General features: G+C 29.9%; 1 protein-coding gene across 4 annotated transcripts in view; it reads left to right on the forward strand.

The window, feature by feature from the left end:
- The first annotated feature begins 195 nt into the window (after nt 1-195).
- LOC103579907 (phosphatidylinositol 4-phosphate 5-kinase type-1 alpha) overlaps nt 196-24,112 on the forward strand; it is a 228,798-nt gene continuing 204,881 nt past the window's right edge. For all 4 annotated transcript variants that reach the window (XM_053738618.1, XM_053738619.1, XM_053738620.1 and 1 more), the window contains exons 1-9: nt 196-728; nt 807-921; nt 2,666-2,700; nt 9,040-9,168; nt 10,627-10,875; nt 10,945-11,262; nt 11,342-11,557; nt 19,076-19,290; nt 19,380-19,515. In XM_053738618.1, the coding sequence (XP_053594593.1) occupies nt 726-728; nt 807-921; nt 2,666-2,700; nt 9,040-9,168; nt 10,627-10,875; nt 10,945-11,262; nt 11,342-11,557; nt 19,076-19,290; nt 19,380-19,515 (1,416 nt within the window). In that variant the 5' untranslated portion in view covers nt 196-725. The remainder of the gene's footprint in view (nt 729-806; nt 922-2,665; nt 2,701-9,039; nt 9,169-10,626; nt 10,876-10,944; nt 11,263-11,341; nt 11,558-19,075; nt 19,291-19,379; nt 19,516-24,112) is intronic.

A 24,112-nucleotide genomic window follows, 5' to 3' on the forward strand; every position in this document is an offset into this window, starting at 1 on the left:
TCTATGTGTGAACTCCTTTATGAATTTTTGGTAATATCCCCCCTTTCCCCTTTACTATCACTGCCGCCAACCTTGTAAATTTCAGACTAGGCAGCCATTTTGTTGGCAAAGTGTCCCCATCCCAAGTCGCCTTATCTGGCAACCCTGCTGAGCTATTTGATCGTTTCCCAGTGCCATCTAGTAGAGAATCACACTTCATAAAAGTTCGAAGTCAACCGTTCAATCGAGTAGATGAAATTTGGTCCCACCTATCGTATCTCATATCTTATTCTAAATCCACCTTTTAGTTCTAGTAGACTATTTAAATCGTTTAAATTTAACTCTTTAAAAGAAAAACAAAAAATGAAGAGTGTCATTGTAATTTCATTGTTTCGAAAATTGTGAAAGGATCCTGCTCACTAGCTTTTTATTCTAAGAGTATTTTGTTTTGTTCCGGCTTTATGATTTTTCATTTATGTCATCAAATGAAAAATTAGAGAAACTATTGTTTTAGTTTCTGTTCAATAATTTTGCTACAAAATGGTGGACATTGATTGTTTCGTGATTCTTAATAAAAGATTTTTGCTTAGTACATACTTTTCTATCATATAACACAGGGGTGTGTTAAAATATACAGATTTTAGGTGACTGTTATAGATTATTTTCTTTCTTTAACAACGATAATATAAGATATCGTGATCGGCACAGTTTATAAATCCAATAAACGGTGATAGTAGTATCTATTGATGGTGAACATGTTATGATTTAATTTTACTAAGATTCTACGAAGAATTATTATTGATAGTAGTTATAACAATTTCTGATAGATAATGGCTTCGAGTGATAACGTCAATGTGATCGAAGTAATTGAGCCGAATCTCAGTTGTCCGGTTCAAGTACCAAATGTATCCTTAACGGTTGAAGATTCTGACGACGATGACAGTAAGTTTTATTTTTTCGGTGTAAGATAAAATGTTTTTAACCTAGATGTGCTGTCATTTTTTTTTAAATAATTAAAGTTTTGAAATATTTTAGTTTATTTTCTCAATTAGCATTCGAAAAATTTTTATTTCATGAATTTTCAATGTATACCATTTAAAGAACGTTGTGAAAATTAAAAAAATGTATATACTTTTCACATAGATAGCTTGACCTCATTTCAAATTGTTAAAAAATGTTAGCAGTGTTTGTAGAGTTTATGCTCATACGGATTTACTTAATCATTATTATTATTACACACCTTAAGAACTAAATTGTTGACTGCATTTTAATGTGAAGGGCCCAGTTTCTGACAATTTAAGAGTGACAGCTGAGGTTATTCTATGATAACTAATATAAAATTCAATTTAAATATATAAATAGTATTTTATATCATAAACAAGCTTAGAATTTTTAGATAAGGTCATAAGCGTAAAATAATTATTTGGAGCTAATTGATAATTTAAATTAATATTTCAAAAAGTGATGTTTAAAGATCTAGTTTCTGACACTCAACATTTCCTGGGCTGTAGTTTCTGACACTAATATTTAAAAACGATTCATTATTTGTTAGGTTACGTGATATTAAGTTTAATCAAACTAAAATTATTGATTGAAAAAGAAATTAAATATTTATTATAAATACAATACAATTTTTTTTTTAATATATAAACAATTAAAATTATGTTATAAAATATTAACACAAATGTTCACGTAAATAAACAAATTATCACTAATATTAAAAATCATGATTGAATTTGAGGGTCTATAACTAGGGCGTATCCATAAAATTGAGCCTAGTTATTGACACTTACATGTTAATAATATAATGTTATTTAATATGATACATTGATATATTAGATTAAATTACAGTTGACTATTAACCTACCCATGTACTTTTTATTATATTTTTATAGTTACCTGATAATAACATATTAAATTGTGGAACGCTTTTCGTAAATTGCTTACACTGTAACTAAAAAATGGCTTCCACAGCTACTTCCGGCTTAAAAATTTTTTTTTTTATTAAGATATTTAATTTTTGTTGTTGCTATTAATTAGGTACAGGATGATTTTTTAAAAATTAAAAACAAATTTATCCAACTTTTCGAGTCAATTTTTTCTTTTTTTTAATTTAAAATTAAGTTGTTAGTTTCAAAAACTGGGACAGTGTCAATAACTGGGCTCTGTACCTTATATCAAGTAAAATATTTTAATTACCGACTGATCCCTAAAATTATTTTCAAAATAAATATTTTCGCAGTCTCCTAGCTCTAATAAAGAAAGATGGTTTGAAATGATTGGAGTTTAAATCACTTAAAAACAGTTTTTTCTTTTAATTAGGGATAGACTTACTATCATTTATACATTTTTTTTTCTTTTAATTATAAATTAGAAGGAAAATTGGTACTTTGATCTTCTCTTACAATACCTTAGCAAAACTATTGTCTTTAGAATGAATGTATGTGTGAATAGACAGCTTATAACTCCAAATTAGCGATTAGCGATTATTCAACTAGAGCCTTTATTTTATTCATTAACGAATTTATTAAGATCTTCAATAACAATAAAAATTTCGTCTAAAATGACATCAGATCAAAATGATATTTTAAAAGATTATGTTCATCTAATAAGATTTATTTGAATTTCATTAGATGTAATTCATGCAATTAATAAGTTTATTAACACCCTCAATTTTTTCTTTCAGATAAATCTGCAGAAGGAAAAATGGCCATTTTCGATGTAAGAATATTTATTTCTATAAATATCGAAATAATTTTTATTGATTTTCATTGTTGTTATGAAAGGTTCTTGATAATTTTAAAGAAACACACAAATAAAAATGAATTGTTGTTGCAAGTAAATATTACTTGATTCAAGTAAATGTGTTTTGTTTATAGTGCCACTGGCATATTTTTTTTACTCAAGTAAATTCTTAAGGAGGTTCGACTGAAACTAGTGGGTCCAAGTACGGTTTGAATTTTTTTTCGTTTGCTAAATTCTCCTAATAGTTTTAAAAATTTATTATTTTAATTTATAATAACATAACGAATTAATATTTATTATTTATTTTTTTATTAAAGAAAGTATTGAAATTACTTGGTTATTTTTTACTCATATGATTTAATAAAAAGATTTGGCAACAGCTTGTTCTAACTTCTCACTCGTCGATATTCAAATTAAAGCGGGAAAAATTTATTTCTAATCTCGTCTCTCTTATTATTGTATTTCTATCTTCGTTTTTTCTCTCAGCTGCTTCCGCGACGTTGCCAAACCCTCAATAATATGTATCTCTGTCGATGAACGAGATGAAATAATAAAATTTAACTTCAATTATTTAAATAATTACAACGGTAACACTATATTGTTAAAATCTTATCATATTCTAAAAACATTCAAGTTTATGGCATGTGATTTTTTACTTCTTAAACTTGGGAAGTTAATAATGAAAAAAATCGAATAAGTCATGACGGAAGCTTGTCCGCTACAAGAGCCTGTGTAGAAGAGCATTGAAAGGGTTATTTTAAAATCTTTTTTTCTAAAAAATTAGACGGTGGATCAAATTTTGAGAATACATAGATAAAGTACTTCTTTACATGTATACTAAGTTTCAAATCTTAAAGTTAGAAAATCCTTTTTACATTAGATTCGGTCGAACCTCCTTAAATGTACTTGAATTAAATTTAGATTCACTTATTTAACAAAAAAGTTATCTTGAAAAATACGAGTTTGAAAAATTCCCCATAAAGTAAATGATTATTCGAATTCACAAATTATTTTCCTCAGTATATTAGTGATCATTTTCTGTCTATTAAAATACTAATTTTTTGTGATATCAAATAAACTAACGATGTATAAAACGGAAGCTGTGATAATGAAAAATGGCTTATATTCCATACAATAAAAATTTCCCAGATTTAATATATTTTTTTAAATTTAATTTGTCAGATATTTTAGAAAAATTCCTTACAAAAAGTTTCCCTTGCTTTAAAAAACAAAAAAAAAGAGGAAAATTAAGGCTAGGGATATAACGAAATCAGATCTATTTGACAGTTATTTGATTTTATGTTTGGTATTTTAATATTTTTTTTACTCAATTAATTTAAGTTGGTGTTTCAAAATGTCAATCGTTAGAAAAGGTTGTAAAAATTTTTTAAAGGCTTAACATATATAAAAAATTACAACAATTGTATAGAGCTATTCCAGTATTTGTAGAGGAATTAACTATCGAAGGCAAATTAAAAAAAATTAGAAACTTTTTGTATTTATTTTGTTATTTAAAAGAACAAAATTTTCTTAATGTCTGCTACTTTCTGCATTATAAATTATCGGCTTACGAAATTGTAATTTTGATTGGAGACATTATGCCATAGTTATCAATAATTTTTAATTGTAGTATAACTTTCCGATTATTATATGTCCCATAAAATACAACATACGAAAAATTGGCAAATAATCATCTATATATTTTATCCATATTTCTCTTTTCTATTTTATTGATCTTGAGTTGAGCTGATTATTTGCACACTATTGAAAATTTTTTTAAAAATACAATATTTTTACAAAACAAATGCATAAAAAAACACAAATTTGTGTGTATTAAATCAATAACAGGAAATATTTGTAGCAATATTGCATTATGTCACAGTAAAACTACTGAATGAGTTGTAATTTTACCAATTTTTTGCATTGCTCAGATACAAGATGTTGTTTTACAACACAATATGCTGGTTTTAGGTAAATTTTAAAAATTGTAGCTTGACTACAAATGTGTGTAATTTTATTTGCTAAAGATATTAGTAAAATCACAAAACATTATTGTAATTTAAATCACAATCGGATTGTTAACATTACATAAATCATAATCTTCTTTCACAATTTTTATTGTTAAGTTACTATTATATTGTAATCTTACTATAATTTATTAATAACCAGGTATAAGTTGTAATTTTACAAAAACAGTATATTAGTTTTTAATGAAAAAAGTAGTGGTATTATTACAAATGTGTGTAATTCTATTTACTATAATTATTGGTAATATTTCGAATAAAAACTGTAATTTACATTACAATAAAAAGATTTAAATTTTATAAATCATGATTCTTTTTTTTTTAACTTTTATTGTAAAGTTACTATTGTACGTCGCCATTTCATTTTGTATTCATCAGATATATATTGTAATTTTATAAAGCAGTATGCTATTTTAGAATGAGAATAGTTGTAGCTTTACTACAAATGTTTGTGATTCAATTTGCTACTGATATTAGTAAAATCACAAATCATTATTGTAATTAAAATTACAGTTAGCTGATTGGAAGTTTAAAAATCATTATTCTTTTCTTACTCCTTTTATTGAAAATTATTGTTATACATGGCAATTTTGCTATTTATTTCTATTAGTTCAGTGCGTTTTATAGTTTAGCATCACAGGACTGTGATTTAAAATTTAAAATTCTGTAATCGTATTAAGAAAAATGTATGATGATATTTTTCATGAATTATGAAAACCTTTCATTAAGTCCTCGTTAAGAAAATTGTAAGTTTTCAAAAATTCGCAAAGTTATTGTTTTCACTCCCATTTTCAAAAATTGAATGTTCATTAGATGTCGAACTTTTGAAGTTCTAGGAAGCTAAACTGACATTTTCAGAGAGATGTGTGCGAGTGATTGTGCACGCGTATGTGTGTGCGGATATAAGCCTCTCATATCTTTGTAATAAATTAACCGATCTAGATGATTCTCGCGGAATTCGAGTTCTCTTGAACTTAGATTTCATGCAAATTTGAGGTCGTTTAGACAAATACATTCTGAAATATTTAAAAAATACAAAAAAAAATATTTTTTTTTTTTTTTTTTCGTTTTTCTCAAACATTTTGGAAACTATAAAATTGATCTGTTTTTAAATCGAATTAGCTCTAAAACTCTATCAGCCACATTGAGTTTTATCTGAATCATTTAAGTCGGATAAATTGTTCGAGAGATATCGTAGTAGAAAGAATTTGAAAAGAGTTTTTTTCTAAAAAACTCCAAAATCGCAAAACTGATTGATTCTAATCATTTTTCAGCGTTAAAGGCTGAAAAACTGCGTCGAATGCCGTCTCAAACATCAAAATCGGTTGTTTACTTTGAAAGACATTGGCGAGAAACAATTAAAAACATGTTGAGAGTAATGCACCACCTCAAATGCTTCGCGTTATGAGGCATGCAATATAACAATTCATTTTATTTTTCCCAGATGACGCATAATGTAATTTATCATATGTTCGAAAACTTCTACTGGCAATCGTTTTGTTAGCATAAATAATATCATCAACAAAAATTTTGAAAAATCACTGCTTACGACATTTTTTTCCGAGTGTTTTATATATTAACGTTCTGGTTCTATTCGAAGCTCATGTAAGTCTCCATCTTAATCATTTCTGTTAATTTCTGTTCGAAAAAATTAAATTTATCAAGCAATGATCATGAGCGGAATTTTATGATCCGATCCTTGTTAATTATTTAGTCTCGTCGACAAGTTGAAAATGGTCTAAAATAGAGATACTGCTCTTCAAATTATGTATGAATGCTCATTGGATCCGGAATAAGGTCTAGAAAAATGTGCCAAAAGTGTGTAGCACATAAAAAATTGCAAAAGTTATAAATAATCAAAGATAAAAAAAAGGCATTTTGTTTTTTTACCAATATTTTTTAGACTATTAATATTTAAAAAATTTCAAAAAAGGATTCTTAAAGAGGAGTAAATTTCAAATAAAAAACTCCTGGCTCCCGGAACTCTATCTCCATTATTGCACGACTCTTAATGCGAAGCATTAGAGTGTGCTTTACGATCGAAAAATTCTGTTTGCCTCTTTTTTATAATTTTAATTTAATGCTGATAAAAGGTCTCCGCGCGACATTTTCAGGTTGCGCGCGTGGCGTCAAAAGCGAGTACGACACATTGATTAATTTATTTAAGGTATTGAATATTTTTTTTTTTTAATTGAAAAAATTATGGTGTATTCTGAACACTTTAAATAATTTATTCCCGTTGAAAATTTTACTTAAAGTTAATTTTTCAACAAGTTAAACAATTGTTAACTAATAAAATTTTCTCGAACTTTTGTCTTCATGGTAAATTAGAAAACAATGTTTAAATAATTGTCGTTAAAATTTTTCGATTCATGGAACCTTTCTTGATCTTGTTAAATATGTATATAAGAAAGGCTCCACGAATCGAAACATTTTTACGACAATTATTTAAACATTGTTTTCTAATTTATAATGAAGACAAAAGTTCGAGAAAATTTTATTAGTTAACAATTGTTTAACTTGTTGAAAAATTAACTTTAAATAAAATTTTCAACGGGAATAAATTATTTAAAGTGTTCAGAATACACCATAATTTTTTCAATTAAAAAAAAAAATATTCAATACCTTAAATAAATTAATCAATGTGTCGTACTCGCTTTTGACGACGCGCGCGCAACTTAAAAATGTCGCGCGGAGACCTATTTTCAGTGTTAAATTAAAATTATAAATAATGGAGATAGAGCTCCGGGAGCCAGAAGTTTTTTATTGGAAATTTCCTCCTCTTTAAGAATCCGGTTTTGAAATTTCTTAAATATTAATAGTCTAAGAAATATTGGTAAAAAAACAAAATGCCTTTTTTTTTCATCCTTAATTGTTTATAACTTTTGCAATTTTTTATGAGCTAATACACGCTTTTGGCTCATTTTTCTAGGCGTCATTCCGGATCCAATGAGCTACCACACATAATTTGAAGAGCAGTATCTCTATTTTAGACCATTTTCAACTTGTCGACGAGACTAATTGTCAATTTCTCGAATTTTTAGAGATTAATACGAAACGTAGCTTTTTTCGAACCCGAAAATACTAATGTACTTGATGGTATTGTTTAGCTCAAAGAGTGACAATACGCAGGAAGTTTTGCGGTTGGCCCACAGAGTCAACCGATTTCCAGATTTTTTAATTAGGTCTAATAATTTACTGGTTCAGTCAAAATTTTTTTTTTATGCAAATTATTTTCTTATTTTATTTTTGCTTACGATTAAATTGCATCATAGAGAAAGAAATTTTTTTACACAAGCATTATTATTGTTGTTACTTTCTTTTCCAAATTTTTTTATTTCTAAAACAGGCTCAAAATTCTTGAATTTTAATCTCCGTAAAATGTCTCATCGGAATTAATAAAAAATAAAATATATTGATTGTTGTAAGACAAATTTATGTCCTTGTGAATATTTGCATTTAAATATTTAATTATAAAAATTAATATTACGTTGACAAAAATCATTGAATATCATAAAAGTGTTTATGAAAATTTTGATTTCTACGATATCATCATGGCTAAGTGAGCTAAAGCGTAGGTCGTAATAACTCTCGTATGAATGGTCTAGTTCGATTTTTAGGCATTAGGGTAAAATTTATTTATTTACTTCTTTATTCATTAAAAATCCTTAATTAGGATACGCAAGGATTTCACATGGCCATAAATAATTATAAGTGTTCCTTAATTACAGACGAAATTATCGTTAACATTAGAAGTTTATAAATATAATAATCGTACTTTTCCTAGCTAGCATAATCTGAAATTCTTTGTAAAATTACAATAATGTGTTGTAAAATTGTTTGCAACAATCGCAAGTCATATATTTTAGAAAATTCAACAATAGTATTGTAATTTTACAAACTATACTGATCTAAAATTGTTTATAAAATTACAAAACCGTTTTATAATATTAAACTGATAGAACTTCATATATTATGTAAAATTGCAATACTTTTAATGTAAAAATGATGAAAAAATTCTCGAAAAGTGTTTGGTAATATTACTATAATTGTTTTGTGATGTTTCTAAACAAATACAGTGAAAGAAGTTTTGTATAATTATCATACTCGGTTTGGGTTATGGCTAAATGTTTTACTTATTAGCTCCCAACAATTTTTTTTGTGAAATTACAATAGAAATTTTTAACAGTGGTACCGAATAAACCTCATTAATTTAATTCTATTAGTATTTAAAAAAATTTTTGCGCAATAAAGTAAGTTAATTTCTTGTTTTTTGAATACGCTTCTGCAGAACTCAGTGGTTTATCATGGAAGTACCACTTCAAAATCTTTACCTGGAGTGTCAAAAAATAAGTCTGAGAGAGAGAGGAAAATTGGCCATCGGAGGGTTGGTGTGGGAGGAGAGATAACATATAAAAAGGTATATTTGTTGAAATTTTGAAGATAATTAGTATCTGTATAGTTCAGTAATACAGTTAGATTTTAATGAATTTATTTTAATAAGTATCTCACAATCCAATGTTCTAATAATCAACTAGTAATTATTAAATTAGACGAGCATTAAAGATTTCTTTTTACAAAAATATTTCTGTTTACAAAAATATGAAGTTTGTTTGAAATTATTTTATCCTTGATTTAGAAAAATGATTTGAAATGATTCAAAACAATTTGAAATGATTTAAAACAATTGGAATCAACTAATATATAGATTAGACTGTGTCAGAATAAGTTTTTTTTTCGATTGGACGTAGCTTAAAAGTTTCTTCAATATGACAAAAAAATTCTCCTAAAGTTTGAGCTCAATATCTCAAAAATTGAGCTGGCGTAAAGGAGGGACTCCTTTCCGATTTAAATAACATTGTAAAAATTTTTTTTCTTTTATTTTTAAAATAACTACACGAAGAAATTTTTTTTTTTAATTTTGCTTTCGACTATCTTCTAGGAAATTTAATACTCTACGAAATTGTCTATGTCCATTTTTTTTTCTAAACTCAACAGAAACGAAGTTACAGAGGGCCGAATAGGAGGAAAAAAATAATTAATGAATTAATAATAGAAAAAAATTTATTATTTTAATTTATCAATTAATTAACTCAATTCACTTCATTATTCTAAAAATTTTCGAATTAACAACAAAACAAAATTTACAATAAAACAGAAATTAATTATAATTAAAATTAATTTCTGTTTTAATTATAATTATAATTAATTTCTGTTTTATTGTTAATTCGAAAATTTTTTATGAATAATGAAGTGAATTGAGTTAATTAATTGACAAGTTAAAATAATTTATTTTTTTCTGTTATTAATTCATTAATTAGTTTCTTCCTCCTATTCGGCCCTTTGTAACTTCGTTTCTGTTGAGTTTAGAAAACAAATGGACATAGACAATTTTGTAGAAAATTAAATTTCCTATGAGGCAGTCGAGAGCAAAATTAAAAAAAAAATTTCTTCGTGTAGTTATTTTAAAAATAAAAAAAAAAATTTACAATGCTATTTAAATGGGGAAGAAAAGACCCCCCTTTGCGCTAGCTTAATTTTTGAGATATTGAGCTCAAACTTTTGGAGAATTTTTTTTTCATATTGAAGAAATTTTTAAGATACGTCCAATCGAAAAAAAAAAAACTTATTTTGACACAGTCTAATATAGATATACACTTAGCATGGATTAAATAATTTTTCTTAATCGGGGATAGAAATTAAGTTTTACGGTTCATTAACTTTTTATTTACTATCAATTAAAGTTACGATTTAGTTTTATTGATATTTATTAACTGAATATTTATTAGTCTGCTATCAAATCTGCTGTAGAGATGTGCATTGAATGTTTTATTTCAACTTGAAACAAATGTTCTATCATTAATAAAACATCATGTAGATTCAAACGACTCAAATTATGGGATCGATACAACTAGGAATTCAGCATGCTGTTGGTGGATTAGCAAGTAAACCTGAAAGAGATTTATTGATGCAAGATTTCATGACAGTTGAAACAACGAATTTTCCTAGTGAAGGTTCGAATCATACACCAGCACATCATTTTTCTGAATTCAAATTTAAAAACTATGCTCCAATAGCATTTCGGTATTTTAGAGATTTGTTTGGAATTCAACCTGATGATTTTTTGGTAAGTCTGAAATAATAACTGTATTATACGTTTTGCCGAAGTGTTTCTATTTAAAATTTCAAATTATAGATGTCGATGTGTAGTTCACCATTAAGAGAATTATCTAACCCTGGAGCTAGTGGAAGTATTTTTTATTTAACGGAAGACGATGAGTTCATTATAAAAACTGTACAGCATAAAGAAGGAGAGTTTTTACAAACTCTGTTGCCAGGTTATTATATGAATTTAAATCAAAATCCCAGAACTTTATTACCAAAGTTTTTTGGGTTATATTGTTATCGCTGTAATAGTAAAAATGTACGATTAGTTGCCATGAACAATCTTTTACCATCGGCAGTTAAATTGCACCAAAAGTATGATTTAAAAGGATCAACATATAAAAGAAAGGTTATTTCCAGTCACAGATCTTGATAGTATTTATTTTATTCATATTTATAGTGAAATAAGTGAAAATTTTTGATATTAGGCATCAAGAAGTGAGAGGTCGAAAAAATCGCCTACTTATAAAGATTTGGATTTTATGGAACATCATCCCGAGGGTATATTTTTAGAGGCTGACACATATGGTGCATTAGTTAAAACGATTCAGAGAGATTGCCGAGTTTTAGAGAGTTTTAAAATTATGGATTATTCTCTTCTTGTTGGGATTCATAATCTTGACCAAGCAACACGAGAAAAAACGGTAACAATATTTTAAAAGTAAATTGTCGTAACTATTAACGTTTTTTGAAGAGTATATTATATTTTTTGTAATGTTTACATGAGAGATAAAAAATTAAATTCAAGTAATTATTTTTCTTGTTTCCATGAATACTCAAGATAAGTAATTTGTTTCCTAAATGAAATGGATAGTTTTTATTTTAAGAAAACTATTGCTTCACTTTAGTAATAAATTGCTAGTATCATCAATTACTTCAGGCAAGCACTATTTCTTTAATTTAGTTGATATTTTCTCAACTTTATTAAAATTAAAAACTTCAATAAAGCAGTTATCTGGTTAAATAAAAAAAAAAGTTGAAGAAGAATATGATTAAAAATTACACAGAAAAGAAAGTTAACTTGGCTTAAGAAAATTATTGTCATTCGAATTTTTTTTCTTGTTTCAAGACAAATAAAACACTTAATTCAAAAACTTTTTTTTTTTGGTCCAAGACAATAAATTCTCTTGCTCCAAAAAAATTTACTTTTTGAAGAAAAATTAAAAATTTGTTGATTTAAGAAAAAAAATTCTTGACTAAGAAAATAATTTCTTGGCTAAAGAAAATAAGTCATCTGATTCCAAGAAACCAACAATTTGAATAATTAGAAATTTTTTGTTTAAATTATACATTTGTGATTCTATAATATTACGAACTTATCTGCTCTGGTGACCATTAATGAAAACTAAAGATGCCATCACGACATTTACACTTAATAAGCGACGCCATCACCAGAATTTAACCAGAAAAGATAAGTTTGAGGCACTGTCCAATAGCTTTTAACGAAACGAAGTCTGTCGGGTCAGCTAGTTGTTTATGTTTATTCTTTAGGCTTGGAAATATGAAATTTTTGAATTAACGAAAACAATTTCTTTTAAGGCTCCTCTTTGAAGTAACTTTTGACCAGAATGACCTATTTTACTTCTGCAAAGAGTTCATTTAAACTAATAAAGTCAGCTTCAATATTTTACTTTCATTTTTTATTTAATGGTCTCTTTTAATAATTTTATTGGAGTTTTACGTTATTTTAGTTAGAAATCTACTTCTTTTTTGGCTGTCGGATGACATTCTTAGTAGATTTTTCATAGAAACCTAACTATTGCATTTGTCTTCATGACGGAATTTTCGAAAAATTTCGCTACAACTAGACGCAGCTCAACGAGCTGAGTCAGGAAATACATATGGTTCAAAAGTTTATATATATATGTATATATATATATATATATATATATATATATATATATATATATATATATTAGAATGTTTCAGAAAAAAATTTATTTTTTAATTTAATTAAATACATCTCAAAAGTTACTTTAATAACAAAAAAACAATTCTCCTAAAATTTCGGCTCTTTATCTGAAAAATTGAGCTGGTGCAGGGGGGGGGGGCTTTCCCATTTAAAATACATTGAAAAAAAATTGTTTTTTCTATTTTGTAAATAACTTGTAACAAACTAAATTTTCTCTTATGACAAACTAAACTTATGGCAAACTATATCTTATGACAAACTAATTTTTTAAACGTCTCCTGGACGTTACTACACTCATACACACTCTAGATTAAGCGTCATTCCGGACGTTTCCATACTCACACACTTGTTAAAAAACCGTCCACCAGGCGTTAAGCCTCAATAAATTGTCCCCCGGACATCGTAACGTTACCGTTTGCCTCGTTGCGGTCAAACAAATAAATCATCTTATTACTGTAAGTGTCGACAAAAATGTTCGCGATTTTAATTACTCATTAATTAATTGGTATTGTGAGATAAAGATGACCCGGTCGTCGCTATGCCACCAGCGAGCAAGGGGACACGATAAGATATATTATTCTTTTGGCTAATTTTTGTGTAGTGCACACCTTTGTTATATAACTTATACTTTAGCTTGCTTATTAAGTATAATAAACCGTGTTACCTAGTAATGACCGGTACTTTTAACGTAATTTAATTAACTTGTACGCGTAAATTGACTGGTTACTGCTCGGCATCATTGAGTTCTCGTGTGGATCCAAGAGGTCAGCCATCTTGTACAATTCAACGATTCCATTATCTTTCTTCGCTTTATCATGTAAATTGAATCAACGAGGACATTTTGAGTCTGTTGACGCCTTGGTGAATTTCGTCCAATGTCAACATCAGAGGATTCACCGATCTACATCCACGTGGAAGATATCTACTCTAGTTAAAAGTATTAGTTAAGATATTAGTACCTGTTGTAACTTGGACGCGAATACGGAATATCTTTGAACTGCATATTCAGTATTTGTAATAGACAACTCCCCATTCTTAATCTAACTTAATATTTTGTCCACCGGACCTAAATCACAGATATAGTTTAATTTTACTTGAGATTAATTGTCTCTATTTTAACTTTACATGCCTTGTACTATCAATAGCATCATTATCTTTTCTTAAAATCTTTATGACTCTAAATTTCCAGTATAAAATTTCCAATATAAAATTTCTACATTAAATTATTCTGATTACAATTTTACTAACTTTTTTTTACTCACTACATTTATTAATTAATTAATTTTCCACTGATAATTTTCACTATTAACTCCCCACAAAATTTTATACACTTATTTTACTTATGACAAAATAATCCGTTTCTTTTATTTTACTCAATAACAATTTATCGCAATTTTCTAGCGTCTTTTACAACTCTAATTTATTTTATTTAGAAATTTTATTTATAATTATATTAAAATTATTTTAGAATTAAATTTTACGACTAGAATTAAGGTTTATAAATTGACTAGAAAATTCGGCCAGTGAGTTGGCGTCACCAGGGTCTCAATTTACGGACGGATTCGAGTAAATTAATTAGTAGATAATTAATTCGGCCAATGGAATAAATTCTGGCCTGAATTAAACAAGAAAATTAATTTATAGCTGCCAATCGGCCTGGAATAAATTAATAGTTTAATACTGAATTTAATTGATTTATTTACTTAATTATATACGCGAGAAATTATTTTATTCCGGCCGAAAGGCCTTGAATAAAATAAAATCAGAGTTACAGATAATTTGTGGCGACAAAATGAGACGCGATAGAACTTTCGAGAACACGAGACGACGTATGGCTAAACAGCCGACGGGCCTGAAACTACCAGTTAATTACGTGAAACCAACGGAAAAATACTAAGTAATTAATTATAATTAATTTGGCCAATTAATAAATTAATTATAGGCCTTAATTAATTATAATTTACCTTCAGATATAATTTTCTGCAACTACGACGAATCCAGCAGTTGTTCGGCTTTTTCTCAATGCTGTTGTTCTGCTTTTTCTCTCGTAGGTTTCCGCTCGTGTTCCTCGTCTCTCCCAATTGTCACCCAAAATGATTTTTGTAAAAATTAATAGTAACCTGATCTTAATTTGTGCATCCATCACCTTCAGTCGTCCGACTCACTCTCTTGATTTTTGATTCCGCACTCATTTATATCTTCTTCGATTCGGGTCTCTTTGATTCACCCCCGGAAAACTCATCCCCACTAATTAATGAGTCAAGGAGAGGGACAGGTGTTTGGGTCTCACTACTTAGTGACACCCGGTGATACGTCAAATCACTTGATTTAATAGACTGGGTAGTAATTAGGACTCGTTATCGACCGTGGACAAATTCAATTTTAGATATTAATAAATAGTCATGGGAATCTATTTTACTCTGTTACAGAATCAACCGATTTTGATGGCTAAGGCGGCAATCGACGCGTTTTATTAAGTTCTAGAGCTGATTAGATTTTGAAATTGATCGTATGAGTCACTTCAAAGATAATCGAAAAAAACCGTTTTTAGCATTTCTTTCTCTCGCGGTATCTCTCGAACAAATTAACCGATTGAGATAGCTAAGGCGGCAATCGACGCGTTTTATTGAGTTCTAGAGCTGATTAGATTTTGGAGTCGATCGTTCGACTTGTTTCTGGAAATCAAAATAAGAAACTAAAAAAAAAAATTTTGGTTTTTTTCGTAATTCGCAAATATTTTCGAGTCTACTTGATCAAATGATCTGAAATTTTTAGGAAAGATGATGACCAACAAGTTCTTTCGATTGCCGCAAGAACCATTCAAATCGGTTTATTAGTTAAAAAGTTATAGACCGGTCACACACACTATAACGGTGGGCCCTGGCTACTTCGTGTCCAGTAGCCACGAACCACAGTTAAATTATTTTCCCGAATAAATTAATTAATTAATAATAAATTATTAAATATAAATATAAATTATGAGTATTATGTTGCTGGTTCTGAAAGACGGTAAAAGATCTCAGGAGTAGGTCGACTCGTTCTGACCGGACACGCGGCTGAAATTAAAACTTATTCTAGACGACGCTGGTGATAAAAGAAATTTTATTTAGAGACTCAATTCAATTATATATAAGATTTAGTTTTATTTAACCAAGACCCAAATTTTATGTACACAATAGTTTCCCCTTTTATTAATTTTATTTTATGCTTTATTAATTAGGATTTAGCGTCCACCATTAAATTAATTTATTATTAAAAGGCACAAGGAATTATTGGACGTGGAGAACAAAATTAATAATCAGTCAAAATTAAATACTACGTTGAAGAGAGAAAAGGTTTGGGAATAATTAGTCGAAACTTATCTGATTGTATGTGGGTTACTGGTGACATCTGTCTCCGATTCGTTGCGGACTTCTTGGATTCGACGTCGATCCTCTTCGGTAAATCTTCACGGGCTCCTTGGATTCGATGTCGATCCTCTTCGGGCAGACGTTGCACACCAAACCACCACACTCACTTAATAATCAAATTTAGTTTTTCTTTAACTATACGAAGGAGTCGCAAAATCTCCTTATTTAATTAATTCGAGTAAAACAAATGTCACTTATAATAAAATCAATAGTTTAGTTTAATGTATAAGAAAAGTTTCGATAAATAAAATTATTCTGGTAACAGACCAACCGAGATAGAACTGAGTGTTGGACTAAATGACTAGATATAACAAACTAATAGACTAGATATCGTTAGGCCGACTCAAATAAATTGTTATGAGTCCTGGTGCTAGAGTGGGACCTCGCTAAGCGTCCTCAGTCCACTCTAGGTGATGGCCAGGGCCTAAGTCCTCGAGCAAGTGTTTGCTGGCCCTTTTATATCTTAATTTTGGAGGGGTGGAACTACCCCACTGTCGTCTAAGTTCGAATTCGATCTAGGTGGCCTCTGACATGGCCCCCAAGTGACTAAGGAAGTGTTAATTAATATACAAATTATTCTAATAGATGGCCATAGAATCAGTTAGACTTTGCGCTCGATTTTCAAATCGTAAAATCAAAACGCACGTTTACAACACACACGCACACGCGCGCGCACACATACACACTTGAACATCATTCTGAAAATAGTCAGAATAGCCTCCTAGGACCTCAAAACGTCGGCATCTGATAAAAACTCGATTTTCTAAAATGGGTTTGAAAACAATTTCCGAATTTTCTAAAAATCATCGATTTTTTTAGCGCTAAATTAAAAAAATTTCTTTTCCCATTTTAAAAATTTGACTTTTCTCCCTAAGTTTCAACCTCCATAACTTTTTTTCTATTAACTTTAAGCGTATGACACACGAGACTTTTTTTGAGAAAATTCAATTTCCTACAAAATGGCTGAATTCAAAAATCGGAAAAAATTTTTTTTACATAATTATTTACAAAATAGAAAAAACATATTTTTTTCAATGTATTTTATATGGGAAAGGGTGACCCCCCCCCGTGTACCAACTCAATTTTTGAGATATAGAGCTGAAATTTTAGGAGAATTTATTTCTTTCATTAAAGTAACTTTTGAGATTTATTTAATTAAATCATTTTAATAATTTGAAAAATATAATTAAAAAAAAAAAAAAATTGCAATTGATATTTTATTTTTCAAATTATTAAAATGATTATAACGCAGAAACTATGGACTTTAGCGACTTCACTCATATGACTTTTTTTGAAGGGAATAAAATTTCCTATAAAATTCTCACTAGCTTTTTTAGTGTACTTTCATTGGTTTACGTTCTGCAAGCCAATAAAGGTCAATTTCATAGGAAACATGAATTCCGCAACGGACACAAGTAAAACAGCTGGAATGACAGCTAAGTAACTATGGGCACTTTTGAAGAACACCAAATGCCCTAAAATTTGCGACCAAAACCGCGTTGATATCATGAAACGCAGCTGAGTATTAGAAAGTTAAAAAAAAAGTAATTTAATTTAAGTGCATTTTAAATGGGAAATCTTTGAAATCAAATGGAAAGTACTTAGCATTGGAATTAAGAGCTCATATTTGCTGAGAACTTTTTTTTCGATGTAGATTGAGATTTTGCTTGAGCACTTGAAAAAAAAAACTTTGCGGAAATGAATCATTCTAATATAGATATTATGAAATCTACTTCCATTTCAGCTGCCGAATGGCTTTTTTTTTAACTTCCCGCTAAGAAAATCGACGATTTTCAAAAATTTCGGGAAGTTATTGTTTTCACCCCGATTTTCGAAAATCGAGTTTTCATCAGATGTCGACGTTTTGAGGTCCTAGGAAGCTATTCTGACTATTTTCAGAATGATGTCCGAGTGTGTGTGTGTGTGTGTGTGTGTGTGTGTGTGTATGTAAACACTTCGTAACTTTTGAACTAATGAATCGATTTGGATGGTTAAGGTGGCAATCGGAAGAGCTTGTTGGCCATCAACTTTCCTGAAAATTTCAGATTATTTGATCGAATAGACTCGAAAATATTTGCGAATTACGAAAAAAAAAAAAAATTTTTTTTTAGTTTTTTATTGATTTCTCAAAAACGACTTATACGATCGTCTTCAAATTTTAATCAGCTCTAGAATTCAATAAAACGCGCCAATTGCCACGTCAACTATCAAAATCGATTGATTAGTTCAAAAGATATCGGCGTTGAAAAGTTAACATTTTAAGTTATTTTTTCCGGATAAATCATAATATAACGTACTAAAATGTGTCTGATATCATACCAACTCATCTTCTTTATGGTTTCTTTTAATCATATAATGTCATCGAACTTGGTTTTTAGTTTAAATCATATTATCAACAAAAAAATCGATAAAACGTAGTTTTTGATATTTTTATCGGATATTTCATATTTTATTGTTTCTTACATGAGTCAGAACTTATTTAAATCTTGATTTCGATCCCTGACATTGATTTCTGCCTCAATACACTTATTTCACTGAACATAATCAGGAACTAGATTTTAAAAACCGCTTCATTGATGATTTTTGATTCTTAAGTTTTCAAACTTCAGCATAACAGGTAACTTGTTAGAGCTTGAAAAGATCGTAAAAAAACAATTGCATGTGATAGCATTTTCGAGCTCGAAGAGCACGAAAATATATCTACCCTAATGTTTTCGAGCTCTTTGAGGTCGAAAACAGCGGGAAGTTTTGGGGCTGGCCCGCAGGGTCAACCGACGCCCAGATTTTTTTTTTGGTGTTACACTCATCATTGTCGTTAATGTGTCGTAATTTTATTCCAGGATCAGAAGTTATCATTAACGTCTGGAGATGAACTTGGTGGAGTCGTTCCTGAATGTCGAAATTTAGGTCCAGAAAGAGATTGTCAAGATAAAATAGGTGCTACAGCGCTAAACCGATCACGAAGTATCAATCGTCAAAGGCTAGTTGCTCATAGCACAGCAATGGAGAGTATTCAAGCGGAGAGTGAACCTATCGATGAAGAAGACGATGTACCGTTAGTAAATTAAATTAATCTTTGATAAAATAGGAATTTTTGCTGGTGTTATTTGTTTTATCTGATCAGAATGAATCCAATATTTCTAGCAGTCCGGGTGGTATTCCTGCAAGAAATGCACGAGGCGAACGTCTTTTGCTCTTCCTTGGAATTATTGATATCCTTCAAAGTTATCGATTGAAAAAGAAACTTGAACATACGTGGAAATCTATGATTCATGATGGGGTATGTTAATTGTTTATTATTAAAATGAGAAATATATTAATGAATCGTCAAAGAATAGTTTTTATGTAATACCTGCTCAGAAAGTTAGATTTTCCAGCACTATTTGGTTATCGTAAAGTGAATAATTTAAAATAATTTAGTATTATCATTTCCCATCGCATAGATGCAAGGAGTCCTATTTTTTTTCTATATGACATTCAGTTTTAACACATTCGTGATCTAAATTCTGCAGCAAATCATAAATTTATTTGACGTTTACTACTGTTGTTTAAATGACATGACGATCTTAATAAACATTCATGATGGTACAGATCATTTATGTAATCAAAGTTGCTGTGAATAAACACTCATCATTTGTTTACAATTAGATTAATTAGTTGCTAACAAGGTACTACCCGCAAAAAACTTATCATCTATGGCCATGTATGAGTCACACTCAACCATGTATATATAACTCACATAAACTAATTCTCTACAAATTAGATTTTATAACTTCACGTACTTTTATGAAGATTCATCTCAATTTATAAAAACTCATTTCATCCGAAATAAATTATTCGATACATTTTATAAAATCATTCAGTTTTATAAAATTTTGAAGAATTTAATATAACTTCAAAAAATTTAATTTTAATGCATTCATAAATCTTACAACGGAGACAAAATTTTTTGAGTTTTTAAAGTATGAGCAGCAATCAATATGGATATAATATGAATTACATCCATCATATGATTGATGTTATTTCATTCTATAAAATCATCATCATCTAAATAAATACATGAGACACTGTATTTCAATGTAGATTAGGGTGCTCCATTTAAAACGAACCTTTTTGTTTTTTTAGCGGACACAAGAAAATTTTGTTATTTATGTTGAGAGAAAAATTCTCTGAAAATTTCAGCCCTTAATTTTAATTTTAAGTACTTTTTATTTTGAGTACCAATTTAATATAGTGGAAACCTAAAACATGCAAACCTTCTCAATAAGACAATTTATAGATACATTGAGAAAAATATAGATAGCCCGAACTGGGAATCGAACCCAGACCATGTCGGTATCGCGCGGAGTGCTCTATCAGTTGAGCTATCCGACACTATAATATATTTCGTTCAATTTGATCTATAACTTATCGAGCAACACCGTCCATCGTACGGTATTACACCAATTTAATATAGTGGAAACCTAAAACATGCAAACTCTCGAGCATCAAAGTTTTTCTATTTAAAAAGTATGTAAATCGAATAACTTTTCTTTTAATTTACTATAACTTAGCTCGGTTTTAAACTACCGTTTTGAAAGCAGTTCTTATTTATAGAGTAATTGCTGCTTTTTAAAAGTGTACAAAACGGTTTTGGTCTAACTCAATACATGTCGATTATATCAGATCCGAAAGTCAATTTTTCATTTTTTTCATTTATTTTTGTTAATCGTGGAAAAACGGCTCATCTTACAAAAAATATGCATATGACCAATCTTTTAGGAAATTTTGTCCTCTACGAAACTGCTCACTGTATTCATATTGCTAAAGTGCACTGTTCATGAGATACATGCATTTTAACATTTTACAGTAAGAAAAATTGTAAGCTTACTATAGTACTAATCTTTTTTACTGTAAAATGTTACATGCATGTATATCATGAACAATGCACTTTAGCAATATAAATGTGATGAGCAATTTTGTAGAAAACGAAATTTCCTGAAAAATCGATTCTATGCATATTTTTTGTAAGATGAGCCGTTTCTTCACTATTAACAAAAATAAATGAGAAAAAATGAAAGATTGACTTTCGGAGCTGATACAATCGAAATGTATCGAATTAGACCAAAACTTTTTATACACTTTTAAAAAGCTCTACAAATAAGAACTGGTTTCAGAATCATAGCTCAAAACCGGGCTAAGCTTGTGACGGGGCAGCTAGAGGTTCGACTGCTCAAATCGGTTGCGCCATTTCAGGGAGCCCTTCAGTTCACACACCACCCTTATCAACGCATATTCGCTACCCGGTTCACTGAGACTCCAAAAGAGGCCCATAGATCCGTGTGCCAGACATCCTAGACGGAAGTTCAGGCGAGGTCACGTGAATGACCCCTCCTTGAATTTTACGGCTATATAAGGGCGAGCAATTGGCGATTAACGCAGTTAGCTTACAGTTAGCATACAGTTGGTACATAATTACTACACACTTAGCATCTAGCAATCTGCTGGGAGGTATAGAGAAGGGCTGAAAACGCCTAGCGAGGTTCTTAGTCTACACTCTTCAGCTCACTAAGCACACATTGCTGTTCTATTTTGTGTGCTAGTCAAGTCTAGCCAATTCGTTGTAAAGTATAAGTCATTTCTGAGAAATCAATAAAAAACTAAAAAAAAAAAAATTTTTTTTCGTAATTTACCAATATTTTCGAGTCTACTTAATCATATGGTCTGATATTTTCGGAAAAGTCGATAGCCAACAAGCTCTTTCGATTATCGCCTTAACCATCTAAATTGGTTTATTAATTAAAAAATTATAGACCGGTCACACACACACACGCGCGCGCGTGCACGCATGCACATATACACACATACATACATACAGACACTCGTACATCATTCTAATAATAGTCAGAATAGCTTTCTAAGACCTCAAAACGTCGACATCTGATAAAATTTCGATTTTTGCAAATCGGGGTGAAAACAATAACTTCTCGAAATTTTTGAAAATCATCGATTTTCTTAGCGGGAAGTTAAAAATTATGATAAATAATTGTTAACATCACGTAACATTTTTAGTATTTTTAGTTCCAGTGGAGTCTTCTGGACATGATTCAATACATATCAAAAAAAAATTATTTTTGTCGCGATTTTTCAACAAAGAAGAAAAATAATAATTATTTCCCCCCTGGGCAAAAAATGTCAACTTTTATCCTGATGTGCGGAACGAAATTGCCACTTTCCGCCTCCGTCGAGAAGAAAAATAGTATTGACATCTTGGACAGTAAATAAAAAAGCCTCAAATCACATGTTTGTTGATCTCGGCTTCGCCTCGGCCAACAATTACATAAGATCTGAGACATTTCTTACTTTCCTGTCCTAGGTGTAAAATATAGTATTCCTTTCCAGAAACTAATCTTAGTCTATGAGAACACGTGATGCATCTGATTGTTATGACTTACATTTTTTTGAGTTCCGGCTATGAAAATCCACGATTGTCGAAAAATTCATGGAGTTATTGTTTCCACCCGATTTTCCAGAATCGAGTTTTCATCGGGTGTCAGCGTTTTGAGGTCCTAGGATGTTATTCTATTTTCAGAGTCATGCCCCAGTGTGTGTGCTTGTGCGTGTGTGTACGTTTGCATGGATTGGAGATGGGAGAACTAGTAGTGATTTCAAGCGTTACGTCCGTGTCTCGTATTTTGATCAATTTCGATCTTTGATCAACGAGCAATTTACCGGTGTAACATTAATTACGAATCGTGAACAAGTTTCTGAATTATTTTGTATCGAACAATCGAACTAGCAGAATTTCTAGTGAGGGCGCGATCAACGAGTTTGATGTGATATTCGTGACGTATTGAATTGTTATCGTGTTAAACAAATGAAGGGCGTTAATTTTTTGGTGCGTTATTAGATAAGCTATTCTTTAATTACGATACATGAACTATAGCTTAATTAGAATGAGTTACCAAAATCAAATTTATTTTACAGTTTCCTTTTTTATTTGGTGCATTTCTGAGAATAATGGATTATCTGTGTCTTATTCGCTACGGCAGTCGTGTCTTGTCGTATATTGTACTCTATCGTCATTCCTCAAGTATTTAGCTGAAACTTACCGTTGTGTTTACATGCGTATGAAAGTAAAACCATATTTTATTTAATTTTGCCAATAGGATATTTGTATCGAATATGTGCATTTGATTGTATTAATTAGATCAATTACGACTATAATTTTGTTTTCTATCATTATTATCACTACATAGTATAAAACAAAGTCGCTTTCTCTGTCCCTATGTCCCTTTGTTTGCTTAAATCTTTGAAACTACGCAACGGATTTTGATGCGGTTTTTTTTAATAGATAGAGTGATTCCAGAGGAAGGTTTATATGTATAATGACATAATATAATTTAGTATCAGCATTGCACCCGTGCGAAGCCGGGGCGGGTCGCTAGTTGAATAATAAGCGCGAGTTGCGAGGCACCTATTGTTGCCAATGTGTGTGATCAGTTTGTACGACGAATAAGACGTGAATTGTTTGATCAACTGAGTAATTATTACAGTCATAGAATTCGCCTTATACCGGAGCGCTCGGCAGCCAATAAGGAAAATTCGTTATTAACTACTTCCTGTTGGCGCGCTTTGAAGCCAATGGGAAAATTCGTTTTATGCAGCGAGGCTGCCACGTCACCACAGAGCGGTCGCGTCGACTTAACAACGTTATCTCCTATAACCGGGTACCCCTCGTCTTCCGTGGTCTTGACGACGAGGCTTACGAGGTCACGATTTGGACACCTTTTGAACTCAAAAGTTCTAAGGGCGCCACTGAGAGTAAGTTGCACGATCTCTCCGTATCGTGTGCAAGGCAAAAACAAAGCAGAGAGAAATGAAAATCTCAAGGACGA

This window comes from Microplitis demolitor, chromosome 4 (assembly GCF_026212275.2).
Source record: "Microplitis demolitor isolate Queensland-Clemson2020A chromosome 4, iyMicDemo2.1a, whole genome shotgun sequence".
Classification (NCBI taxonomy): Eukaryota; Metazoa; Arthropoda; class Insecta; order Hymenoptera; family Braconidae; genus Microplitis; species Microplitis demolitor.